Source organism: Mya arenaria, chromosome 2 (assembly GCF_026914265.1).
Source record: "Mya arenaria isolate MELC-2E11 chromosome 2, ASM2691426v1".
In the NCBI taxonomy this organism is placed as follows: Eukaryota; Metazoa; Mollusca; class Bivalvia; order Myida; family Myidae; genus Mya; species Mya arenaria.
This window is the reverse complement of record NC_069123.1, coordinates 58655037-58676101: the sequence shown is the minus strand read 5'-3', so window position 1 is coordinate 58676101 and position 21065 is coordinate 58655037. Positions and strand designations below refer to the sequence as shown.

General features: G+C 40.9%; 2 protein-coding genes across 2 annotated transcripts; both read right to left on the bottom strand.

Moving 5' to 3' along the window:
* Positions 1–7919: 7919 nt before the first annotated feature.
* LOC128245546 (transmembrane protein 178B-like) lies at positions 7920–14868 on the bottom strand. The gene is made up of 4 exons (XM_052963750.1): positions 14420–14868; positions 9574–9675; positions 9230–9385; positions 7920–8886 (listed from the first exon to the last, which is right to left on the bottom strand). The coding sequence occupies exons 1-4, from the start codon at positions 14622–14624 to the stop codon at positions 8663–8665; spliced, it is 687 nt and encodes a 228-aa protein (XP_052819710.1). The 5' UTR covers positions 14625–14868; the 3' UTR covers positions 7920–8662.
* A 3896-nt stretch (positions 14869–18764) lies between these two features.
* On the bottom strand, positions 18765–21065 carry LOC128224048 (kelch-like protein 24). The gene is made up of 2 exons (XM_052933682.1): positions 21001–21065; positions 18765–20889 (listed from the first exon to the last, which is right to left on the bottom strand). The coding sequence occupies exons 1-2, from the start codon at positions 21038–21040 to the stop codon at positions 19172–19174; spliced, it is 1758 nt and encodes a 585-aa protein (XP_052789642.1). The 5' UTR covers positions 21041–21065; the 3' UTR covers positions 18765–19171.

Below are 21065 nucleotides of genomic sequence, written 5' to 3'. Positions count from 1 at the left end.
AATATGTTAGGTGGGTGTCAGTATGTAAGTGGGTGTCAGCATGTTAGGTGGGTTTCAGCATGTAAGGTGGGTGTCAGTATGTAAGGTGGGTGTCAGTATGTAAGGTGGTAGTCAGTATGTAAGGTGGGTGTCAGTATGTAAGGTGGGTGTCAGTATGTAAGTGGGTGTCAGTATGTTAGGTGGGTTTCAGCATGTAAGGTGGGTGTCAGCATGTTAGGTGGGTTTCAGCATGTAAGGTGGGTGTCAGTATGTAAGGTGGGTGTCAGTATGTAAGGTGGTAGTCAGTATGTAAGGTGGGTGTCAGTATGTAAGGTGGGTGTCAGTATGTAAGGTGGGTGTCAGTATGTAAGGTGGGTGTCAGTATGTTAGGTGGGTGTCAGTATGTAAGGTGGGTGTCAGTATGTAAGGTGGGTGTCAGTATGTAAGGTGGGTGTCAGTATGTAAGGTGGGTGTCAGTATGTTAGGTGGGTGTCAGCATGTTAGGTGGGTGTCAGTTAAGTGGGTGTCAGTATGTTAGGTGGGTTTCAGTATGTAAGGTGGGTGTCAGCATGTTAGGTGGGTTTCAGTATGTAAGGTGGGTGTCAGTATGTTAGGTGGGTTTCAGTATGTAAGGTGGTTGTCAGTATGTTAGGTGGGTTTCAGTATGTAAGGTGGGTGTCAGTATGTTAGGTGGGTGTCAGTTAAGTGGGTGTCAGTATGTAAGGTGGGTGTCAGTATGTTAGGTGGGTGTCAGTTAAGTGGGTGTCAGTATGTAAGGTGGGTGTCAGTTAAGTGGGTGTCAGTATGTAAGGTGGGTGTCAGTTAAGTGGGTGTCAGTATGTAAGGTGGGTGTCAGTTAAGTGGGTGTCAGTATGTAAGGTGGGTGTCAGTTAAGTGGGTGTCAGTATGTAAGGTGGTTGTCAGTATGTTAGGTGGGTGTCAGTTAAGTGGGTGTCAGTATGTTAGGTGGGTGTCAGTTAAGTGGGTGTCAGTATGTAAGGTGGGTGTCAGTTAAGTGGGTGTCAGTATGTAAGGTGGGTGTCAGTTAAGTGGGTGTCAGTATGTAAGGTGGGTGTCAGTTAAGTGGGTGTCAGTATGTAAGGTGGGTGTCAGTTAAGTGGGTGTCAGTATGTAAGGTGGGTGTCAGTTAAGTGGGTGTCAGTATGTAAGGTGGGTGTCAGTTAAGTGGGTGTCAGTATGTAAGGTGGGTGTCAGTTAAGTGGGTGTCAGTATGTAAGGTGGGTGTCAGTTAAGTGGGTGTCAGTATGTAAGGTGGGTGTCAGTATGTTAGGTGGGTGTCAGTTAAGTGGGTGTCAGTATGTTAGGTGGGTGTCAGTATGTAAGGTGGGTGTCAGTATGTTAGGTGGGTGTCAGTTAAGTGGGTGTCAGTATGTAAGGTGGGTGTCAGTTAAGTGGGTGTCAGTATGTAAGGTGGGTGTCAGTATGTAAGGTGGGTGTCAGTTAAGTGGGTGTCAGTATGTTAGGTGGGTGTCAGTTAGGTGGGTGTCAGTATGTAAGGTGGGTGTCAGTTAAGTGGGTGTCAGTATGTAAGGTGGGTGTCAGTTAAGTGGGTGTCAGTATGTAAGGTGGGTGTCAGTATGTTAGGTGGGTGTCAGTTAAGTGGGTGTCAGTATGTAAGGTGGGTGTCAGTATGTTAGGTGGGTGTCAGTTAAGTGGGTGTCAGTATGTAAGGTGGGTGTCAGTTAAGTGGGTGTCAGTATGTAAGGTGGGTGTCAGTTAAGTGGGTGTCAGTATGTAAGGTGGGTGTCAGTATGTTAGGTGGGTGTCAGTTAAGTGGGTGTCAGTATGTAAGGTGGGTGTCAGTATGTTAGGTGGGTGTCAGTTAAGTGGGTGTCAGTATGTTAGGTGGGTGTCAGTTAAGTGGGTGTCAGTATGTAAGGTGGGTGTCAGTTAAGTGGGTGTCAGTATGTAAGGTGGGTGTCAGTATGTAAGGTGGGTGTCAGTTAAGTGGGTGTCAGTATGTTAGGTGGGTGTCAGTTAAGTGGGTGTCAGTATGTAAGGTGGGTGTCAGTTAAGTGGGTGTCAGTATGTAAGGTGGGTGTCAGTATGTTAGGTGGGTGTCAGTTAAGTGGGTGTCAGTATGTAAGGTGGGTGTCAGTATGTTAGGTGGGTGTCAGTTAAGTGGGTGTCAGTATGTTAGGTGGGTGTCAGTATGTAAGGTGGGTGTCAGTATGTTAGGTGGGTGTCAGTTAAGTGGGTGTCAGTATGTAAGGTGGGTGTCAGTTAAGTGGGTGTCAGTATGTAAGGTGGGTGTCAGTATGTAAGGTGGGTGTCAGTTAAGTGGGTGTCAGTATGTTAGGTGGGTGTCAGTTAGGTGGGTGTCAGTATGTAAGGTGGGTGTCAGTTAAGTGGGTGTCAGTATGTAAGGTGGGTGTCAGTTAAGTGGGTGTCAGTATGTAAGGTGGGTGTCAGTATGTTAGGTGGGTGTCAGTTAAGTGGGTGTCAGTATGTAAGGTGGGTGTCAGTATGTTAGGTGGGTGTCAGTTAAGTGGGTGTCAGTATGTAAGGTGGGTGTCAGTTAAGTGGGTGTCAGTATGTAAGGTGGGTGTCAGTTAAGTGGGTGTCAGTATGTAAGGTGGGTGTCAGTATGTAAGGTGGGTGTCAGTTAAGTGGGTGTCAGTATGTAAGGTGGTTGTCAGTATGTTAGGTGGGTGTCAGTTAAGTGGGTGTCAGTATGTTAGGTGGGTGTCAGTTAAGTGGGTGTCAGTATGTAAGGTGGGTGTCAGTTAAGTGGGTGTCAGTATGTAAGGTGGGTGTCAGTTAAGTGGGTGTCAGTATGTAAGGTGGGTGTCAGTTAAGTGGGTGTCAGTATGTAAGGTGGGTGTCAGTTAAGTGGGTGTCAGTATGTAAGGTGGGTGTCAGTTAAGTGGGTGTCAGTATGTAAGGTGGGTGTCAGTTTGTTAGGCGGGTGTCAGTATGTAAGGTGGGTGTCAGTTAAGTGGGTGTCAGTATGTAAGGTGGGTGTCAGTTAAGTGGGTGTCAGTATGTAAGGTGGGTGTCAGTTTGTTAGGCGGGTGTCAGTATGTAAGGTGGGTGTCAGTTAAGTGGGTGTCAGTATGTAAGGTGGGTGTCAGTTAAGTGGGTGTCAGTATGTAAGGTGGGTGTCAGTTAAGTGGGTGTCAGTATGTAAGGTGGGTGTCAGTTAAGTGGGTGTCAGTATGTAAGGTGGGTGTCAGTTAAGTGGGTGTCAGTATGTAAGGTGGGTGTCAGTTAAGTGGGTGTCAGTATGTAAGGTGGGTGTCAGTTAAGTGGGTGTCAGTATGTAAGGTGGGTGTCAGTTAAGTGGGTGTCAGTATGTACGGTGGGTGTCAGTATGTAAGGTGGGTGTCAGTTAAGTGGGTGTCAGTATGTAAGGTGGGTGTCAGTATGTTAGGTGGGTGTCAGTTAAGTGGGTGTCAGTATGTTAGGTGGGTGTCAGTATGTAAGGTGGGTGTCAGTATGTTAGGTGGGTGTCAGTTAAGTGGGTGTCAGTATGTAAGGTGGGTGTCAGTTAAGTGGGTGTCAGTATGTAAGGTGGGTGTCAGTATGTAAGGTGGGTGTCAGTTAAGTGGGTGTCAGTATGTTAGGTGGGTGTCAGTTAGGTGGGTGTCAGTATGTAAGGTGGGTGTCAGTTAAGTGGGTGTCAGTATGTAAGGTGGGTGTCAGTTAAGTGGGTGTCAGTATGTAAGGTGGGTGTCAGTATGTTAGGTGGGTGTCAGTTAAGTGGGTGTCAGTATGTAAGGTGGGTGTCAGTATGTTAGGTGGGTGTCAGTTAAGTGGGTGTCAGTATGTAAGGTGGGTGTCAGTTAAGTGGGTGTCAGTATGTAAGGTGGGTGTCAGTATGTAAGGTGGGTGTCAGTTAAGTGGGTGTCAGTATGTAAGGTGGGTGTCAGTATGTTAGGTGGGTGTCAGTTAAGTGGGTGTCAGTATGTAAGGTGGGTGTCAGTATGTTAGGTGGGTGTCAGTTAAGTGGGTGTCAGTATGTTAGGTGGGTGTCAGTTAAGTGGGTGTCAGTATGTAAGGTGGGTGTCAGTTAAGTGGGTGTCAGTATGTAAGGTGGGTGTCAGTATGTAAGGTGGGTGTCAGTTAAGTGGGTGTCAGTATGTAAGGTGGGTGTCAGTTAAGTGGGTGTCAGTATGTAAGGTGGGTGTCAGTTAAGTGGGTGTCAGTATGTAAGGTGGGTGTCAGTTAAGTGGGTGTCAGTATGTAAGGTGGGTGTCAGTTAAGTGGGTGTCAGTATGTAAGGTGGGTGTCAGTATGTAAGGTGGGTGTCAGTTAAGTGGGTGTCAGTATGTAAGGTGGTTGTCAGTATGTTAGGTGGGTGTCAGTTAAGTGGGTGTCAGTATGTTAGGTGGGTGTCAGTTAAGTGGGTGTCAGTATGTAAGGTGGGTGTCAGTTCAGTGGGTGTCAGTATGTAAGGTGGGTGTCAGTTTGTTAGGCGGGTGTCAGTATGTAAGGTGGGTGTCAGTTAAGTGGGTGTCAGTATGTAAGGTGGGTGTCAGTTAAGTGGGTGTCAGTATGTAAGGTGGGTGTCAGTTAAGTGGGTGTCAGTATGTAAGGTGGGTGTCAGTTAAGTGGGTGTCAGTATGTAAGGTGGGTGTCAGTTAAGTGGGTGTCAGTATGTAAGGTGGGTGTCAGTTAAGTGGGTGTCAGTATGTAAGGTGGGTGTCAGTTAAGTGGGTGTCAGTATGTAAGGTGGGTGTCAGTTAAGTGGGTGTCAGTATGTAAGGTGGGTGTCAGTATGTAAGGTGGGTGTCAGTTAAGTGGGTGTCAGTATGTAAGGTGGGTGTCAGTTAAGTGGGTGTCAGTATATAAGGTGGGTGTCAGTTAAGTGGGTGTCAGTATGTTAGGTGGGTGTCAGTTAAGTGGGTGTCAGTATGTAAGGTGGGTGTCAGTTAAGTGGGTGTCAGTATGTAAGGTGGGTGTCAGTTAAGTGGGTGTCAGTATGTAAGGTGGGTGTCAGTATGTTAGGTGGGTGTCAGTTAAGTGGGTGTCAGTATGTAAGGTGGGTGTCAGTATGTTAGGTGGGTGTCAGTTAAGTGGGTGTCAGTATGTTAGGTGGGTGTCAGTATGTAAGGTGGGTGTCAGTATGTTAGGTGGGTGTCAGTTAAGTGGGTGTCAGTATGTAAGGTGGGTGTCAGTTAAGTGGGTGTCAGTATGTAAGGTGGGTGTCAGTATGTAAGGTGGGTGTCAGTTAAGTGGGTGTCAGTATGTTAGGTGGGTGTCAGTTAGGTGGGTGTCAGTATGTAAGGTGGGTGTCAGTTAAGTGGGTGTCAGTATGTAAGGTGGGTGTCAGTTAAGTGGGTGTCAGTATGTAAGGTGGGTGTCAGTATGTTAGGTGGGTGTCAGTTAAGTGGGTGTCAGTATGTAAGGTGGGTGTCAGTATGTTAGGTGGGTGTCAGTTAAGTGGGTGTCAGTATGTAAGGTGGGTGTCAGTTAAGTGGGTGTCAGTATGTAAGGTGGGTGTCAGTATGTAAGGTGGGTGTCAGTTAAGTGGGTGTCAGTATGTAAGGTGGGTGTCAGTATGTTAGGTGGGTGTCAGTTAAGTGGGTGTCAGTATGTAAGGTGGGTGTCAGTATGTTAGGTGGGTGTCAGTTAAGTGGGTGTCAGTATGTTAGGTGGGTGTCAGTTAAGTGGGTGTCAGTATGTAAGGTGGGTGTCAGTTAAGTGGGTGTCAGTATGTAAGGTGGGTGTCAGTATGTAAGGTGGGTGTCAGTTAAGTGGGTGTCAGTATGTTAGGTGGGTGTCAGTTAAGTGGGTGTCAGTATGTAAGGTGGGTGTCAGTTAAGTGGGTGTCAGTATGTAAGGTGGGTGTCAGTTAAGTGGGTGTCAGTATGTAAGGTGGGTGTCAGTTAAGTGGGTGTCAGTATGTAAGGTGGGTGTCAGTTAGGTGGGTGTCAGTATGTAAGGTGGGTGTCAGTTAAGTGGGTGTCAGTATGTAAGGTGGGTGTCAGTTAAGTGGGTGTCAGTATGTAAGGTGGGTGTCAGTTAAGTGGGTGTCAGTATGTAAGGTGGGTGTCAGTTAAGTGGGTGTCAGTATGTAAGGTGGGTGTCAGTTAGGTGGGTGTCAGTATGTAAGGTGGGTGTCAGTTAAGTGGGTGTCAGTATGTAAGGTGGGTGTCAGTTAAGTGGGTGTCAGTATGTTAGGTGGGTGTCAGTTAAGTGGGTGTCAGTATGTAAGGTGGGTGTCAGTTAAGTGGGTGTCAGTATGTAAGGTGGGTGTCAGTTAAGTGGGTGTCAGTATGTAAGGTGGGTGTCAGTTTGTTAGGCGGGTGTCAGTATGTAAGTGGGTGTCAGTATGTAAGGTGGGTGTCAGTATGTTAGGTGGGTGTCAGTTAAGTGGGTGTCAGTATGTAAGGTGGGTGTCAGTTAGGTGGGTGTCAGTATGTAAGGTGGGTGTCAGTTAAGTGGGTGTCAGTATGTAAGGTGGGTGTCAGTATGTAAGGTGGGTGTCAGTATGTAAGGTGGGTGTCAGTATGTTAGGTGGGTGTCAGTATGTTAGGTGGGTTTCAGTTAAGTGGGTGTCAGTATGTTAGGTGGGTTTCAGTATGTAAGGTGGGTGTCAGTATGTAAGTTGATTGTCAGTATGTTAGGTGGGTGTCAGTATGTTAGGTGGGTGTCAGTATGTAAGGTGGGTGCCAGTATGTAAGGTGGGTGTCAGTATGTTAGGTGGGTGTCAGTATGTAAGGTGGGTGTCAGCATGTCAAGTGGGTGTCAGTATGTAAGGTGGGTGCGCTCCCAGCGGAGCTAACTTGCTATTTTGACTTATCGCAAAACAATAGTTAAATAAACCACACTTTCCAATTTTGATTTTCGAAATATAAAAAGTCTAATAATAATGACGATCATTAATACGATATTTTTGAGCTTATACCTTATACTCAACCTAAACTTTTACAATGATTAAAATTACTAGCGACTTCTGGGCCACACATTACGTTGAATGTGATCATTGGCCATATGCAATCAAAAGGTAGGCCAAATATTACGAAAAGCAAATTTAGACTCTAGTAGCCACATGTTCATCCCAACGTTCATGGAATTGAGAATGATTTTCTTATCCAATCTTTATGAAACGTAGTGAGATTCTTTGTGTCCAAGACATCCATGCCAAGATGGGTAATTTAAGGTCAATATTAGGACACTAAATGTAAATTATGTAAATCGTTAGAAAACCTAATATTTTCGAAACCTTGCATGTTTTATGGTTATTATGTGTATTATTGAAACTGCACGAAGACAACTATAGGCTGCACAGAACGAGCAACTCCCGATAAACATGCAAGTCCGTTTCAAACCAGATAAATAAGTGCCAATTATGGCACCGCAGCAATTTCATTACTTTATTGAACAAATTTCACCGGTTTCAAACCAGATAATTAACATTAAATTCCCAAATTCGTTTTCCACAATAGGCGCTTACGAGACGGATTTCTTGGGTATTTTGGGATGAACATGGCCACATGCATCCAACGTTCGGTTTTATTCAAAGACGGGTAACGTCAAACGACACCATAACTTATAAGCCCACTGACGTTCTAGCTGGACGTTAAACGTGACGAATGGTACGTCCACGTCACCTCCACGAAAAGCGAAAGGTTCAGGTTTGTTCAACGATTTACATAATGTCAACATGGGAGATATGTGTTTTCAAGTTTAAACTATGACACCATAAATTCACATTTCAGTTTCAGCACAAAGGCGATCAAACCAGTTCTATTTCTAATCAAATTTAGTGAATTTAAAAGAGAATATAAAGGATTTAGTTTCTTCTTTAACAATCGTGTTCGAAATAACTGGGTGTTTATCATATCCTGAATAATCGTAACCTTGATGAAATGTAGACTTGACCGACGACAAGTATAGATGGCACATAAGTATGCACTTTAATGGGATGTAGCCAACTACATGACTGGCCTTGTAGGCGGAAAAGTGTAAAATGAGTTAAACATTTATTGTAAGTTGAAATGTTAACATAAATATATAGATTTATACTGCAACTATGATACACAAGTTAGACATCAAAACAACATGTATTTCGAACATATATAAGCTGATCCCTAAAATCAGCCATAGTAATGAGTATTTTCAACAGTTATGTAACACAGATAACATGACACCTTTACCTACCAGCATATTTATAATGAACAAGTTTAAAGCTTCACTCTCACAGGTTGAACGTTTTGACAACTTATTTTATTTTTTTGGTCTTGTAACGAGCCATTTTTTTGCGAAAATGCATGGAAACCAGATATAAGACTGCTGATAAATTGATGTTTTATTCATTTTTCTTAAACGGTTTAAGCCATAAAACATTAATTTTCGAACGGAAATATGAAAATCTGCAATCTGATCTTTTGTCAGCAATCTTTTACCATTGGTTTGCAGATATTTACGCAAAAAAATGCTCTTTCCACGACAAAAAAAATAAAATGTAAAAACGGTATATCTGTAACAGTGCAGCTTTAACACTATAGAGGACAAACAGCGCTGTTCCGTTAGTACTATACAAGTCAAAGAAATTACAGAAAACGATGTTGAATGCAATGACTGGTTAACAAAGATGCGCTTACGAAAGTTTTTTGATATTTTGACTCTACCCATTGCAATAAAGCCCGAATTTTGATAGAGAAACAATGAAATGGAATACAGTCAACACGAGTGGTAACGTTGGCCAGCTTCATTATATGTTATTGTAGCGACCGGTCTCAGCCACGTCTTCGTAGTCGATTCTGAGCAGAGCGAGAAATATAAAGGCCTCTAGAAGACCGAGGCCCGTCCCAACCCACGCCACTATAAACGACCAGCCGTAACTCGTCGACACGGAGCTCGGGTACTCTGCTCGTGACGTTTTGTCTAAATCACGCATGGCTATAAAGCATATACCACTCGCTATTGCTGCCATTGCTGAAAATAATATAATTGGTATGAATGCCATGATTGTTCGACTTATTATCCATCTAAATTCCTCATAACAACATGAATATATCCTACGACTAGTCATTGTATTGTATCTGATCATTTTAGAGAAAAAAACACTATTATGCTGATTTAATGTTTAACCATTATATTTTAACATCTATTAAGTCATTGTCGGATATCCCCGATACACACTTTGCTATGTATGAAGTGTAACGGAAGAAAGTACCGTGGTTGCCAACGATGCTATTAAGTAAGCGCTACACAGATATACATGTCCATTTGTACACTATGGCGAAACAAATTAGAAACTAATAACTGAGCCACTCACTAGCAAGAAGGGTCATGAGTGCGGCTATCAGGTAGAGAGTGGAGCGCTTCACGGCCTTGCAGTCGCCCGGCCAGAGCCCAAATATGAGGGCGACCACCGTGAACAGTTGCATCCCCGCCGCGGCGATCATCAGTGCCACCCAGCTCCGCTCTAAACCTGCACGCAACAAGGGAAAGTGGTAATACTCATTTGATGTTCATTTCATTGGTCGAATTCCCGATAGATGGAGACAATAATAGACAATTAATTACTTAAAATAAAATGTATCCCGTAGGACATGCGACTATTCAAATAATTTTAAGTTGCTATTATGGAAAATTTCATCAGGAGTTAATAATTCTTACTTAGATATTTGTAGTTTTCAGACGACATATTGTCTTCCGCCCGTCTTGTCATGTCCTTGTATGTGTACACACAGTCCCCGGCCCGATCCTCCGCGGGAACGCCTGGAAATTAAACGGTGACTTTGTAAGGCACGTTTTGAGGTTAAGAATATACCACGGCACACCAAAGAATATGTAGCGTGTCACTTATGTATACTTGTTATGGTATAGCACAGGTTACATAATTAAACCCACATGTCACACGTTTAATCAACTTTTGTGAATAAGGCAAATTTTTAACGTATCGAAGCACTCTTTTCACAATACATTTTTGTTTTTCGTTAACGAGCACAATTGTTTCGGAGGGTTATTGTCAACGAGCACATTTTTCACTGAGTCTGTATTTTCATTGAGCACATTTTTCACCAATTTGAAACAAACTTTCCATTTTAAGAGAAACACGTATTTTTTTCTTTCTAATTGGACTAGATTTTCCTGAGTGAGACAAAATACATGTGCTAGCGGATTGATGTAGGGATGCATTTTTAATTTTCATAAAGAACTAGAAATAAATGTATACCATAATGTATATAATGAAATCATTTTCCTTTACGGACACGCCTCAATCAAACCAGTGGTCGCCAATACCGCTCAAATATAAACGCGTAAGAAAATTCAGTAAAATGACTACATGCGGTTATATTTTGTCAGTTTTTGACATATTGTTTTTCTTCTTTGTTTATTTAGCTGAAATAAGTTGTGATTAAAATATTTTGGGATTAATATTGACTTCATCGCATTTAAGATGATGGTTACGTTGTTTGTTTTGTGTTTCTTCAAGCAAATCTTACACGACTTGTCTCTCATGAATGCCAGCCACATTGACTGATATCGTCGTAAAAAAGGTTAATACATTAATCACAACCAGTCAAGGACTGCTCCTTTAACTGCAAATGAATACTAAGACTAACAATACCATTCGCATTTAATTTTTAAAAAGTTTCACTTAAAACGGATCTTGACTTGTGCTTATTGACGAACGTTGCCTTCTGCATGCACATATATTGTTGCTGTTGTTTTTTAATAGTGTGATATCTAAGAAGAACCGCAGTCATGATGGCTAACATTCGCGTACTTGTTTCAGCATTTTTAAAGAAGTATGACACTTAATTCACAGTATAATCATATTCAAGTTTTATGCGAAGCTTTATTAAATAATATGCTTGTTTCAGGTTGCATGCCTCCGTTTTTAAATAGGGCCGCTAGGTCGAAATAAAACCTGCATGTATTTTACTAGGCAAATTGTTTCCAGGGATGTTCAGAATACTTAGTATACAATTAGGGGTTAGCATGGCTGGTATTAAAAAAACATTTTTAAAAGAGAAAAGAAACACACAAATATTAAAAAATATATTTTTTCAAGTGAAAAAGGGCTAGGGCGGGTGCAAAAAAAACACAAGTAGGGTCGGTGCAAAAAAAACACAAGTAGGGTCGGTGCAAAAAAACACAAGTAGGGTCGGTGCAAAAAACACAAGTAGGGTCGGTGCAAAAAAACACAAGTAGGGTCGGTGCAAAAAACACAAGTAGGGTCGGTGCAAAAAAGCACAAGTAGGGTCGGTGCAAAAAAAAACACAAGTAGGGTCGGTGCAAAAAAACACAAGTAGGGTCGGTGCAAAAAAACACAAGTAGGGTCGGTGCAAAAAAAAACACAAGTAGGGTCGGTGCAAAAAAAACACAAGTAGGGTCGGTGCAAAAAACACAAGTAGGGTCGGTGCAAAAAACACAAGTAGGGTCGGTGCAAAAAAACACAAGTAGGGTCGGTGCAAAAAAACACAAGTAGGGTCGGTGCAAAAAACACAAGTAGGGTCGGTGCAAAAAACATAAGTAAGGTCGGTATATGTACGTGAAGTTAGCGGCCTAGCGGCCTAGCGGCCTAGCGGCGTGAAGTTAGCGGCCTAGCGGCCTAGCGGCGTGAAGTTAGCGGCCTGGCGGCCTAGCGGCCTAGCGGCGTGAAGTTAGCGGCCTGGCGGCCTAGCGGCCTAGCGGCCTAAAATGGTTTCCTATTTCAAAGCATGTATACATGCATTTTCTTCTAAAACAATGACATATTAACTGTTTGAATGCACACATTAACACTTTGAAGCTATTAGCGATAATCAACATCTTTTTTTTTCAAAAAAGTCGATTAAGCAGTCAGCATACATGCCAATCCTTCTCAAAAATATGTTGATAATCGCCTCAGAGTGATAGTCTGTGCATAAAAACAGTTAACATATCATTTTTTTAGAAGAAAATGCATGTAGTCATGCTTTGAAATAGGATAGCATTTTAGGCCGCCAGGCCGCTAGGCCGCTAGGCCGCTAACTTCACGCCGCTAGGCCGCTAGGCCGCTGAAGTGCTTGATCGACTTTTTTAAAAAAAGTTGAAAAACGGTTCAGAGTGATAATTTGTGCATAAAAACAATAAATATATCATTGTTTTAGAAGAACATGCATGTTTAATGCTTTAAAATAGCTGACTGCTTTATCGACGCTTTAAAAAAAAAAAAAGATGTTGATAATCGCTAATTGCTTCAAAGTGTTAATTTGTGCATAAAAACAGTTAATATGTCATTGTTTTAGAAGAAAATGCATGTATACATGCTTTGAAATAGGAAACCATTTTAGGCCGCTAGGCCGCTAGGCCGCCAGGCCGCTAACTTCACGCTGCTAGGCCGCTAGGCCGCTGAAGTACTCGATCGACTTTTTTGAAAAAAAGTTGAAAAACGCTTCAGAGTGATAATTTGTGCATATAAACAGTTAATATAGCATTGATTAAGAAGAACAGGCATGTTTAATGCTTTGAAATAGCTGACTGCTTTATCGACGTTTTTGGAAAAAAACTGTTGATAATCGCTTCATTGTGCTAATTTGTGCATAAAAACAGTTAAAATGTTATTGTTTTAGAAGAAAATGCATGTATACATGCTTTGAAATAGGATTCAATTTAGGCCGCTAGGCCGCTAGGCCGCTAATTTCAGGCTTCTATGCCACTAGGTCGCTGAAGTGCTTGATCGACTTTTTTTGAAAAAAGTTTGAAAAACGCTTCAGAGTGATAATTTGTGCATAAAACAGTTAATTTAAAATTGTTTTAGAATAAAAGGTAAAGAAAAATATTCTGAATATATAACAATTTAAGGCCGCTATGTAACTATATGAATAAAAAACCTTGATTTATCATTGTTTTAAAAAAAAACGCATTGACAATTGCTTGGAAATAGAAAAAATAATTAGGCCGCCAGGCCGCTTGGCCGCTAGGCCGCCAACTTTACGCCGCTAGGCCGCCAGGCCGCTAACTTCACGCCGCTAGGCCGCTAGGCCGCTAACTTCACGCCGCTAGGCCGCTAGGCCGCTAGGCTGCTAACTTCACGCCGCTAGGCCGCTAGGCCGCTAGGCCGCTAACTTCACGTACATGGTCGGTATACCGAAAAGAAACAAGGTGTTTTTTATGCCTTAACGGTTACAACCAAGACGTACGGCACGTAAAACGTCCTTCAAGATAGAATTTAAATGTCGGTTATTTGAAAAAAAAATACTGCAATCCTTTTGGTTTAAAAATAATTTCAACTATTATAACATATTAAAACATTTAAACATTGGGGTTCATTTACAATAAAAGTAGCTTAAATGCGGAATGTGATACACCTGTTATGGTATCAGATAGCATCACAGTCAAGGTTTTCTCATCAGATGATATTTTAGTTACGAATACTGTGTTTGAAATCTTATACATAGAAACAACTTTTTATCAGTTGAATAGCCATGGTGATAAGCTAATACGGATAATGCGTTTTTCCTCTAAATATAATAATCAAGTTTAGAAGCCCGTCAATGATATAGTTATGAAACTTAATCGACTGAAAATTTGAGAACAAAGAATACTACCATCGTTTAAAAGAAATAAGCGTTATGTTCGTTTATTTTAAAATACATCAACTCAAACTTGAGGGAAATACTGTTTAAATGCCTCGTCTTCCAAGCGTATATATTACCACGCAGACAGGAGTACACGCATTCGTGAATGATTGAAGAGGGCGAGAGAATCCATATTTAGCAAACATTTTACTCTCGTTAAATAAAACTGACGATGCATTAAATGAAAACCACACGTTTCCACAACTTGTATTGAGCAATGCGTCTTTACTTACAATTACGTACTTGCAAACATTTAATTACATGGTGGGGTGACATCATTTGTCAACATGTTACGATAAGGACATTATGATTCAGTATGAAGTATTTACCATGATTCAATACCAGCCATGTACAAACCGCTGCTTTGATAGCGTTCAATGGACTGAATGTATATTGATCGAATGTATGAAATTCCATTCATTAACAGATCTCCGATAACAGGCTATGTAGCCATACCCGTTTGCACATGTATATAGTGTTTTCTGTCGTAAATACCTCGGGGGTATTAATTATGTCCTTATAATCTGGACTCTTCAAATACACCTTCGTTATACATTCACAACTTGTTAAATACAAAATTGCACATAGGTTAGAAATCTGTAGATTGTGAAGTAATTTGGGCAAAAATGAAAAAAAAACTTCTAGAGATAACAAACTATGCAAGAGGTACGGCTTAATTTACCAGTTAACTGGCTGCTCAAGTGTCTTGTTTCTCTACTGTTTATTCTTCATAAATTGTGTTACTGTATGCAATAAAATATGATTAAATTAAATTAAAACGGTCCTAATACAAAACGAATCAGATGGTGAGCTAGTAGAACTTGATAAAGACAAATGGTGCCATATTAGTAAATAGTTCATGAATAAACCCTAAAGGGCCCGAAAGACAGAAAGCTCCAGACAGCGGTACGTACCGAGAGGAATGACGTTGTCGTAGCAGCGGCGCCACATGCCGATGGAGTACGAGTAGTTCCGCTGGATGGTGGAGTCCGAGGAGTCCGTCTCCACCAAGTACCAGTAATCTGTCGTAATGCACGTGACCAACAGTGCCAGCGAAATCAGAATCATGAACAGCACGGTAAAAAGGAGGCACAGGTGACAACGCCCCATTCTAGCCATGGCTGCGGCCGTCTTGGCGAAGGCGGAGCACTGGCCCCGGAGAACAGACAGAGGTTGGTTAGTTCTTTTATCCACGAACTAAACTCTACACATGTGGTCACAGGTACAACGTAAAACTATCCGGCGAAATGGTCACACTATGTTCCGAAATTGGTAAAATGTAAATCAGTGGGAGCGGTCCTGATTAAAATGAATACTAAAGAAGCGAGTGTTTTCAATGGAATCGCTCACCTGTGTCAGGAGTGTAAATAAAGACGGGCAGTAGATCGTGGGCACTCGGGCGCGGTCGTAGTCTCTCGGTATATTGATCAACTCGCGACGCACTTCGTTTAAAATTATTACACATAAACTGTAGAGACCAATATTCAAAAGTTATGTATATTTTATTAAAATAGTTTAAGGAAAACGTTTTACTTTTCATAAGATTGCATAATTACATGTAATATAAACATAACCAACATAATCGCTTTTACAATCATTAGTATAGCGATAGGTTTTAAGATTATAACAAGGTACCTCACCGGCAAGACGGGGATAAAAAACGATAATATTATGTCTGAATGAAGAGAGCATTAGTGACGAGACTAAGTCGTGATTGAAAATAATAAAGTATTTAGACCGACATAACTGCACACTGGCAGACGAACGGACAGAAGCAAGGGTGGAGGAACATGCATATGTCAGACAGAGTTCTTTAATGTTTGTTTTTTTAATATTTACTATTGTATTATATGAACTATAAAATATTTAATAATTCACCTCGAATATGTCAAAGGTTACAGGCAGTCACTTCCGGCAGTAATTAATATCATATCAATTCTGATTGGTTGCTTTGTATTGCGATAGTTTTGGTGCAAATTTTTCCGCGCTAAAATATTCATTCGATCTTTGTTTGTCGTGCCTGACAGTTTTATAAAAAAAGGATTTGACCAGCTCTAATAAAAAGGCTTACGATTTGCTTCAGCAGATGGTAACTTACTACAGACACCTTAACCATTTTAGTGTATCTGTCCTAATGGTCCACCTAAAGGATTTGCTTCAGCAGATGGGGGTAACTACAGACACCTCTTTTAGCAGGTGATTTTAAAATTGGCTTGTACGCTTTTGAACACTTGTCAGCACAACATTCATTTTTGAATGTTTAATGTCCAATGTAGTGCTGGCACGACATTCCTTTTGGAATGTCCAATGTCGTACAAGCACGAATTTCATTTTTGAATGTCCAATTTTCATATCGTATGTTTTGCTAACTTCACACAGCTATTTATAAATATGACATCAGTTTCATAGTTGTGTTGATGTGTCTTATACTAAACAAGTAATACTTCTTTGTGTTCTTATATCGTTATGTACCAAATGTTGTTACAACATGTATATTATATTTATAGTTTATGTTATTAAATAACTAAAATGAAACGATTATTTTTAATATATTCATTTTTAATGCTTTTATTCAGAAATACTTGACGAAGAGTCATGGTTGACTCTTTGAATTATATATCGATTCTGCTGAAGCTTTTGGCAATCTTAGACATCCTTTAAAATGTAGTCCAATGCTAGGATGAGAACCAAGAATGACATAACAGCTTGCTATGTTTAAAGGTCCAAGACATGGGATATTTAGTAGTCCCGTGCTATTGTTACTATTTAATTACAATATTTTGCTCTCATGTTTGCGGACGATGTAGACAATCATGCTGAAACTGTTCAACGTCACATGAATGCTATAAATCCATTTTACGGAAGTACATGCATGCACTTTTTATTATAATATATAGTATGAACATATAGTTTTTATAATCGGCGATCCATTTGTAGTATAGAGCAATGGAATTTTGGAGCAGCTAAGTTAAATGTAGCGTCATTTTGCAAATACATGGGGATAATATTAACGCTTTAGCCATGGCGAATGACATTGCTACAATTCTCCAGGAAATTTGTGTCCAACCACATTCTAGTTAAATATTTGTTCATATACATGTATCGCATTCTAAAATAACTATTTATAAAGTAATTCAAGATGTTTTAAAATGTTTTCGTAGTTACGGACAGGGCTAACAATGATGGATTACAGAAATATATTAAATTGTCGAAAATATAAACCATACAACGTGATCAACTAAATGCCCTAGATTATAAAACTTTTCTTTGATGCATAAAGCCATGGTGCCACTTACGCTATTTGTTTAGATAGAATTTCTTCGACCGGGGTAGGCCAGGCACTCGGGATCATTGTTACTCTATTTACTTACAAATATAGATAACAAAGTTTAGCAACTACAACGTTTACGACTTAACGAATTCGTTGCTGGCATTGGCTTGGTATCCTTAACACTGTGTTCACAAATAATGTCTCCCGGATCTTTTTCTTTTTTGGATTTTAATTGCTAAGTAGTAATGTTAAAGATAATTAAAACATATTCAAACTACAGGACTTTTGCTCATGTACCGTCTCCGTGGCCTAGTGCTTAAGGCATCTGCCTACGGAGCGGGGGTCGAAAGTTTGAGTCTCATACCGCGCTTGTTCTGACATGACCGGTTGCCGACCCAGCAGCTAGTGAAACCGAGGGGTACCGACTGCCTTCCTTCCAGGCGCATGGCATATGGGATAGGAATTGGGGTAAAGATGTTCACGAATGTAGGTGTCTTATAAGCCCGACGGGCTGGCCCTTAACTAAGAAGGGCGACACTATAATAAACAAACTCTTAACTATATGGATATGAATTCATAGCATTCACATATATATATATATATATATATATATATATATATATATATATATATATATATAGTATACAACATTGAGTAGAATTTGGTCAAATTGAGCCCGTCAGGAATGGCCCTTGCTAGATACTTTATATATCAAGTGAACAATTCAAAGAACTTTGGACCGCTTACACATAATAATTTGATTCTGGAGCAAATGCAGGATTTGATGTCAGAGGGGAGGTAACTTAAGGGCGTAAGCTTTTGGCATGCGCCCCTCCCTCAGAACCGAAATTCATTTGGTTTAAAGTGTTGATGTGGCGATTTCTCGTCCGAATAAAGTAAACTTGGACGATTTCAAAGGGGATGGGGGGCTGCATCCCCTGGATCCGCTAGTGTGATTGATGGGAATGTGTTTGTCCGAAGTTCGTCGTCCACAATAACTTCTTACGTTTTAGCATCTTCATTTCTGAACCAATCTTATTCAAATTAAGACACAATGTATATGGCACCACGGTCTCGGCCAAGTTCGATTATGGACCAAATTTGATGTGGATGAGAGAGTTATTGCCCTTTAATTTAAACGTATGTCATATATTAACTGCAATCTCTCCGGCGCTATTCTCTCTTCACCAATTTTTTTTTTATGTAAAACGGACATTTGTTATAAAGATCTCTGCCATGGTTGATTGTGTGCCAAAAGGGCAAGTGGTATTGCCTTTGATTTATTAAAAGGGCCATTTCACCAAGGATTGTTTTGGTCCCGAGAGTACCGGATCCCTTTTTTAGTCGATCGGCCCTATTTTTGCAAAATAAGTCGGGAACCTGCTTGCACTAACGTGCACTAACCTATACCTTCGGGGTAAGATCTGGCGCGATCGCATTTGTCCCCCGAAGGTCGGGTACCTAAAAAGTGATCGGCTACTGTTTTTAAACAAGTTGAAAAAACAGTAGCCGATCAAAAACCGTCGGCCCGTGGTCGCCTTGGTCGTCCGAGGGTCCTCTGAAGGTCCACTTGTCTCGTTCGCCCTCTGGAGCCTTCTGTAGCTTTCGTTTAGCCTCTGCCGCTCTCTTCCGAGGGTCGTGCGAAGTATCGTCGGATTGTAAGCACCCGACCATCACCAGATCCTCGGACGACCAGCCCGGAACGTCCGTGAATCGTCCCTCGCCGTGGTTCATTGGTCAGGACTCATCGGCTTAAGAAATGGCGACGATTCAGGACGACGATCTGGCCGATCAAAAAAATAAATCATCGGGGATAATCTGGTACAGATCGGGGCGATTGGAAAAAAAATCCTTGGTGAAATGGGGGTATAACAAAGCCATACTTAAAATTTCAGTCGGTCCCAAGCATGTTAAGGTAAAACAAAAATCATTTACCATAACATTATGAGCCAAATATGCCAAGTAGGTAAAGAGTTTATGCCCATGATTTATCACAAAGTAAAAAAAATATTTAACATGGTTCATTCTTCATTTTTTCACCAATCCTAATAGTAATTAAATCGAGAATGTATGACCGTGGCCCTGATTTATAAAACAATGCAACCAGTCAACACATAGAGGAACCATGTGAACTAAGTAGAAGGTTAAATTTCCATTGTAGCACCTACTAAACACGATAAAAAAAGGTAAAAGAATAGGTACAAAACCAATAAGTTATATCAAATAATGTGAAAATAATCTCCGAATATATAACCAACATTCAGTGTTATTAAAGAAAGTGTCAAGTTTTCGTTACACTTGAATATATCATGTGGTACTCTAAGACTTTAACACCAAAATTAATATTTACTTATCGATAGCGAATAAGCATCTATCAATATTTCATTCTTGACTTTCATTTAAGTATTGTTTTTGCCAAAGTTGCTTTGACACAGCCAAACCCGAACATTGGACGCACTAGTTGATGATCCATTGAGGTTCCCTCGTGTTGTTCAATATCAAACTGTATGAATTCATCATGAATCTCTACTGAATCAATTCCACCCATCACTATCAATTTTCCTGCATGCTGAACAATTCCAAAGCCACATCTATCAAAATTCCGAATCGTTCCTGCATCTTCAATCTCCTCATTGGGTGTCATTTTCATTACTTTTCCGTTTGGAAACACGAGATATGTAATCTGGTTGACAACAACGCTTGATATCATTCCGGCCATAGGTAAGGATTTATTGAGCAATGTACACTCCCTTGAACGAGTATCAAAGCACTGAATGGTGTCCAAACAGACGCCGTCGCCGTCAATGCCACCGAAGACGTAAATTTTGCCCTGAATTACAGAAGCTGATGCAGACCGAACTGGAAGGGTGAGATAACCGAAGTCCTCCCATGTACCCGAGGTCACACCAAATCTCTCGACGCTAAGCAATGTGCTAAACCTTTCCTCGTCTTCATCGTCATCAAATCCACCAAGGACGTACAGAAAATCGCCATGGCTGACCATACAGTGACGTCTGCGACCGATGAGCATTTTACTGCAGATGTACCAACTGTTTTGAGTTGTTAAATAGTAGATCATGCTATTCGTATATTCGCTTCCCCCAGATACAAAAATTGCATTTCCGTGTGGACAAATCGCGAACTCGACACCTAATTCATATGGCGTTTGATTTAAATGAGTCCACTTTCTTTTGTGTAAGCTGTAACACCAAATATCTGTAGAAGTCCTCTCCGGGTGAAGGTTACCACCAATGAATATGATAACTTCTGTGTATTCACCGTGGTTACGATGTGCAAGTCGTGCAGAAACGAACTCTTGTCTTCTTGATTGTAGCAGATGATACTTCTTTGCTTCCTCGATGTATTCTTTGCACTCATGGCTGTTCGAAACGAGTTCCTCGGCATCTAATCTTTCCACAAGGTACTCTGGTTGCATAAGCGGAAGTCTAAGGTGTTCAAATAACTTTGCTACATGTTTCTGTCTTGATTCAGCATCGTATTTCAACCATTTCAAAACCGCCTCACACACAGTTTCTTCATCAGGTGTGATAAGATCATTGCTTTTTATTATTTCAACAATCTCATCACTATCAAGTTCTTGAAATTCTTCTGTCGACCAAACGTCAGCAAAATTGTGTATTATATAAGCAAAAGCTTTCTTTGATAGCTGTCCGCAACCATGTGATGATGCTAGCTTCCAAGCTGCTATACAATTGTCAACATCTATGTGGTCACCAATAAATTCTTCACATCTTTCTCGCAAACAATAAATCTGAAGCATTGTAGCAGCTTTAAGTATACTATCAACATTGTCGGCTGTAACGATGTCTTGGCCACAATAAACGAAGGAAAGAATCAGCTCAAATGTTTCAGTGCCTATGTCCTGAAGCGTGACGTTTCCACTCTGTGCCTCGATCATACCAGACAAGTACATAGCCTCGAAAAATGGTGACATGGAAGAGAGAACGACCTTATGGCAATGAAAGGTTTTATTTCCCACTGTTACCTGTGTGTCTGTGAACTGGTCAGCCTTCAACTGTTCATATAACCCTTTACAAAATGAGGTATAGTAGCCAAGTTTCCAGTGACAAGGATATTCATTAGGAGCTGAACCTACAATAATGAACACAACGTGTTCTTGAGAAACTGAATAACAACGACTTATAAATGTAAGAGGAGCGTATTTGTTTTATTGGTTTAAAATCATGAATTCGAAACACTTACCTGATGGATATCCCTGTTCAAGATTTGCAAACATAGACATTTTATTACTCTTCAATGACGCCCGA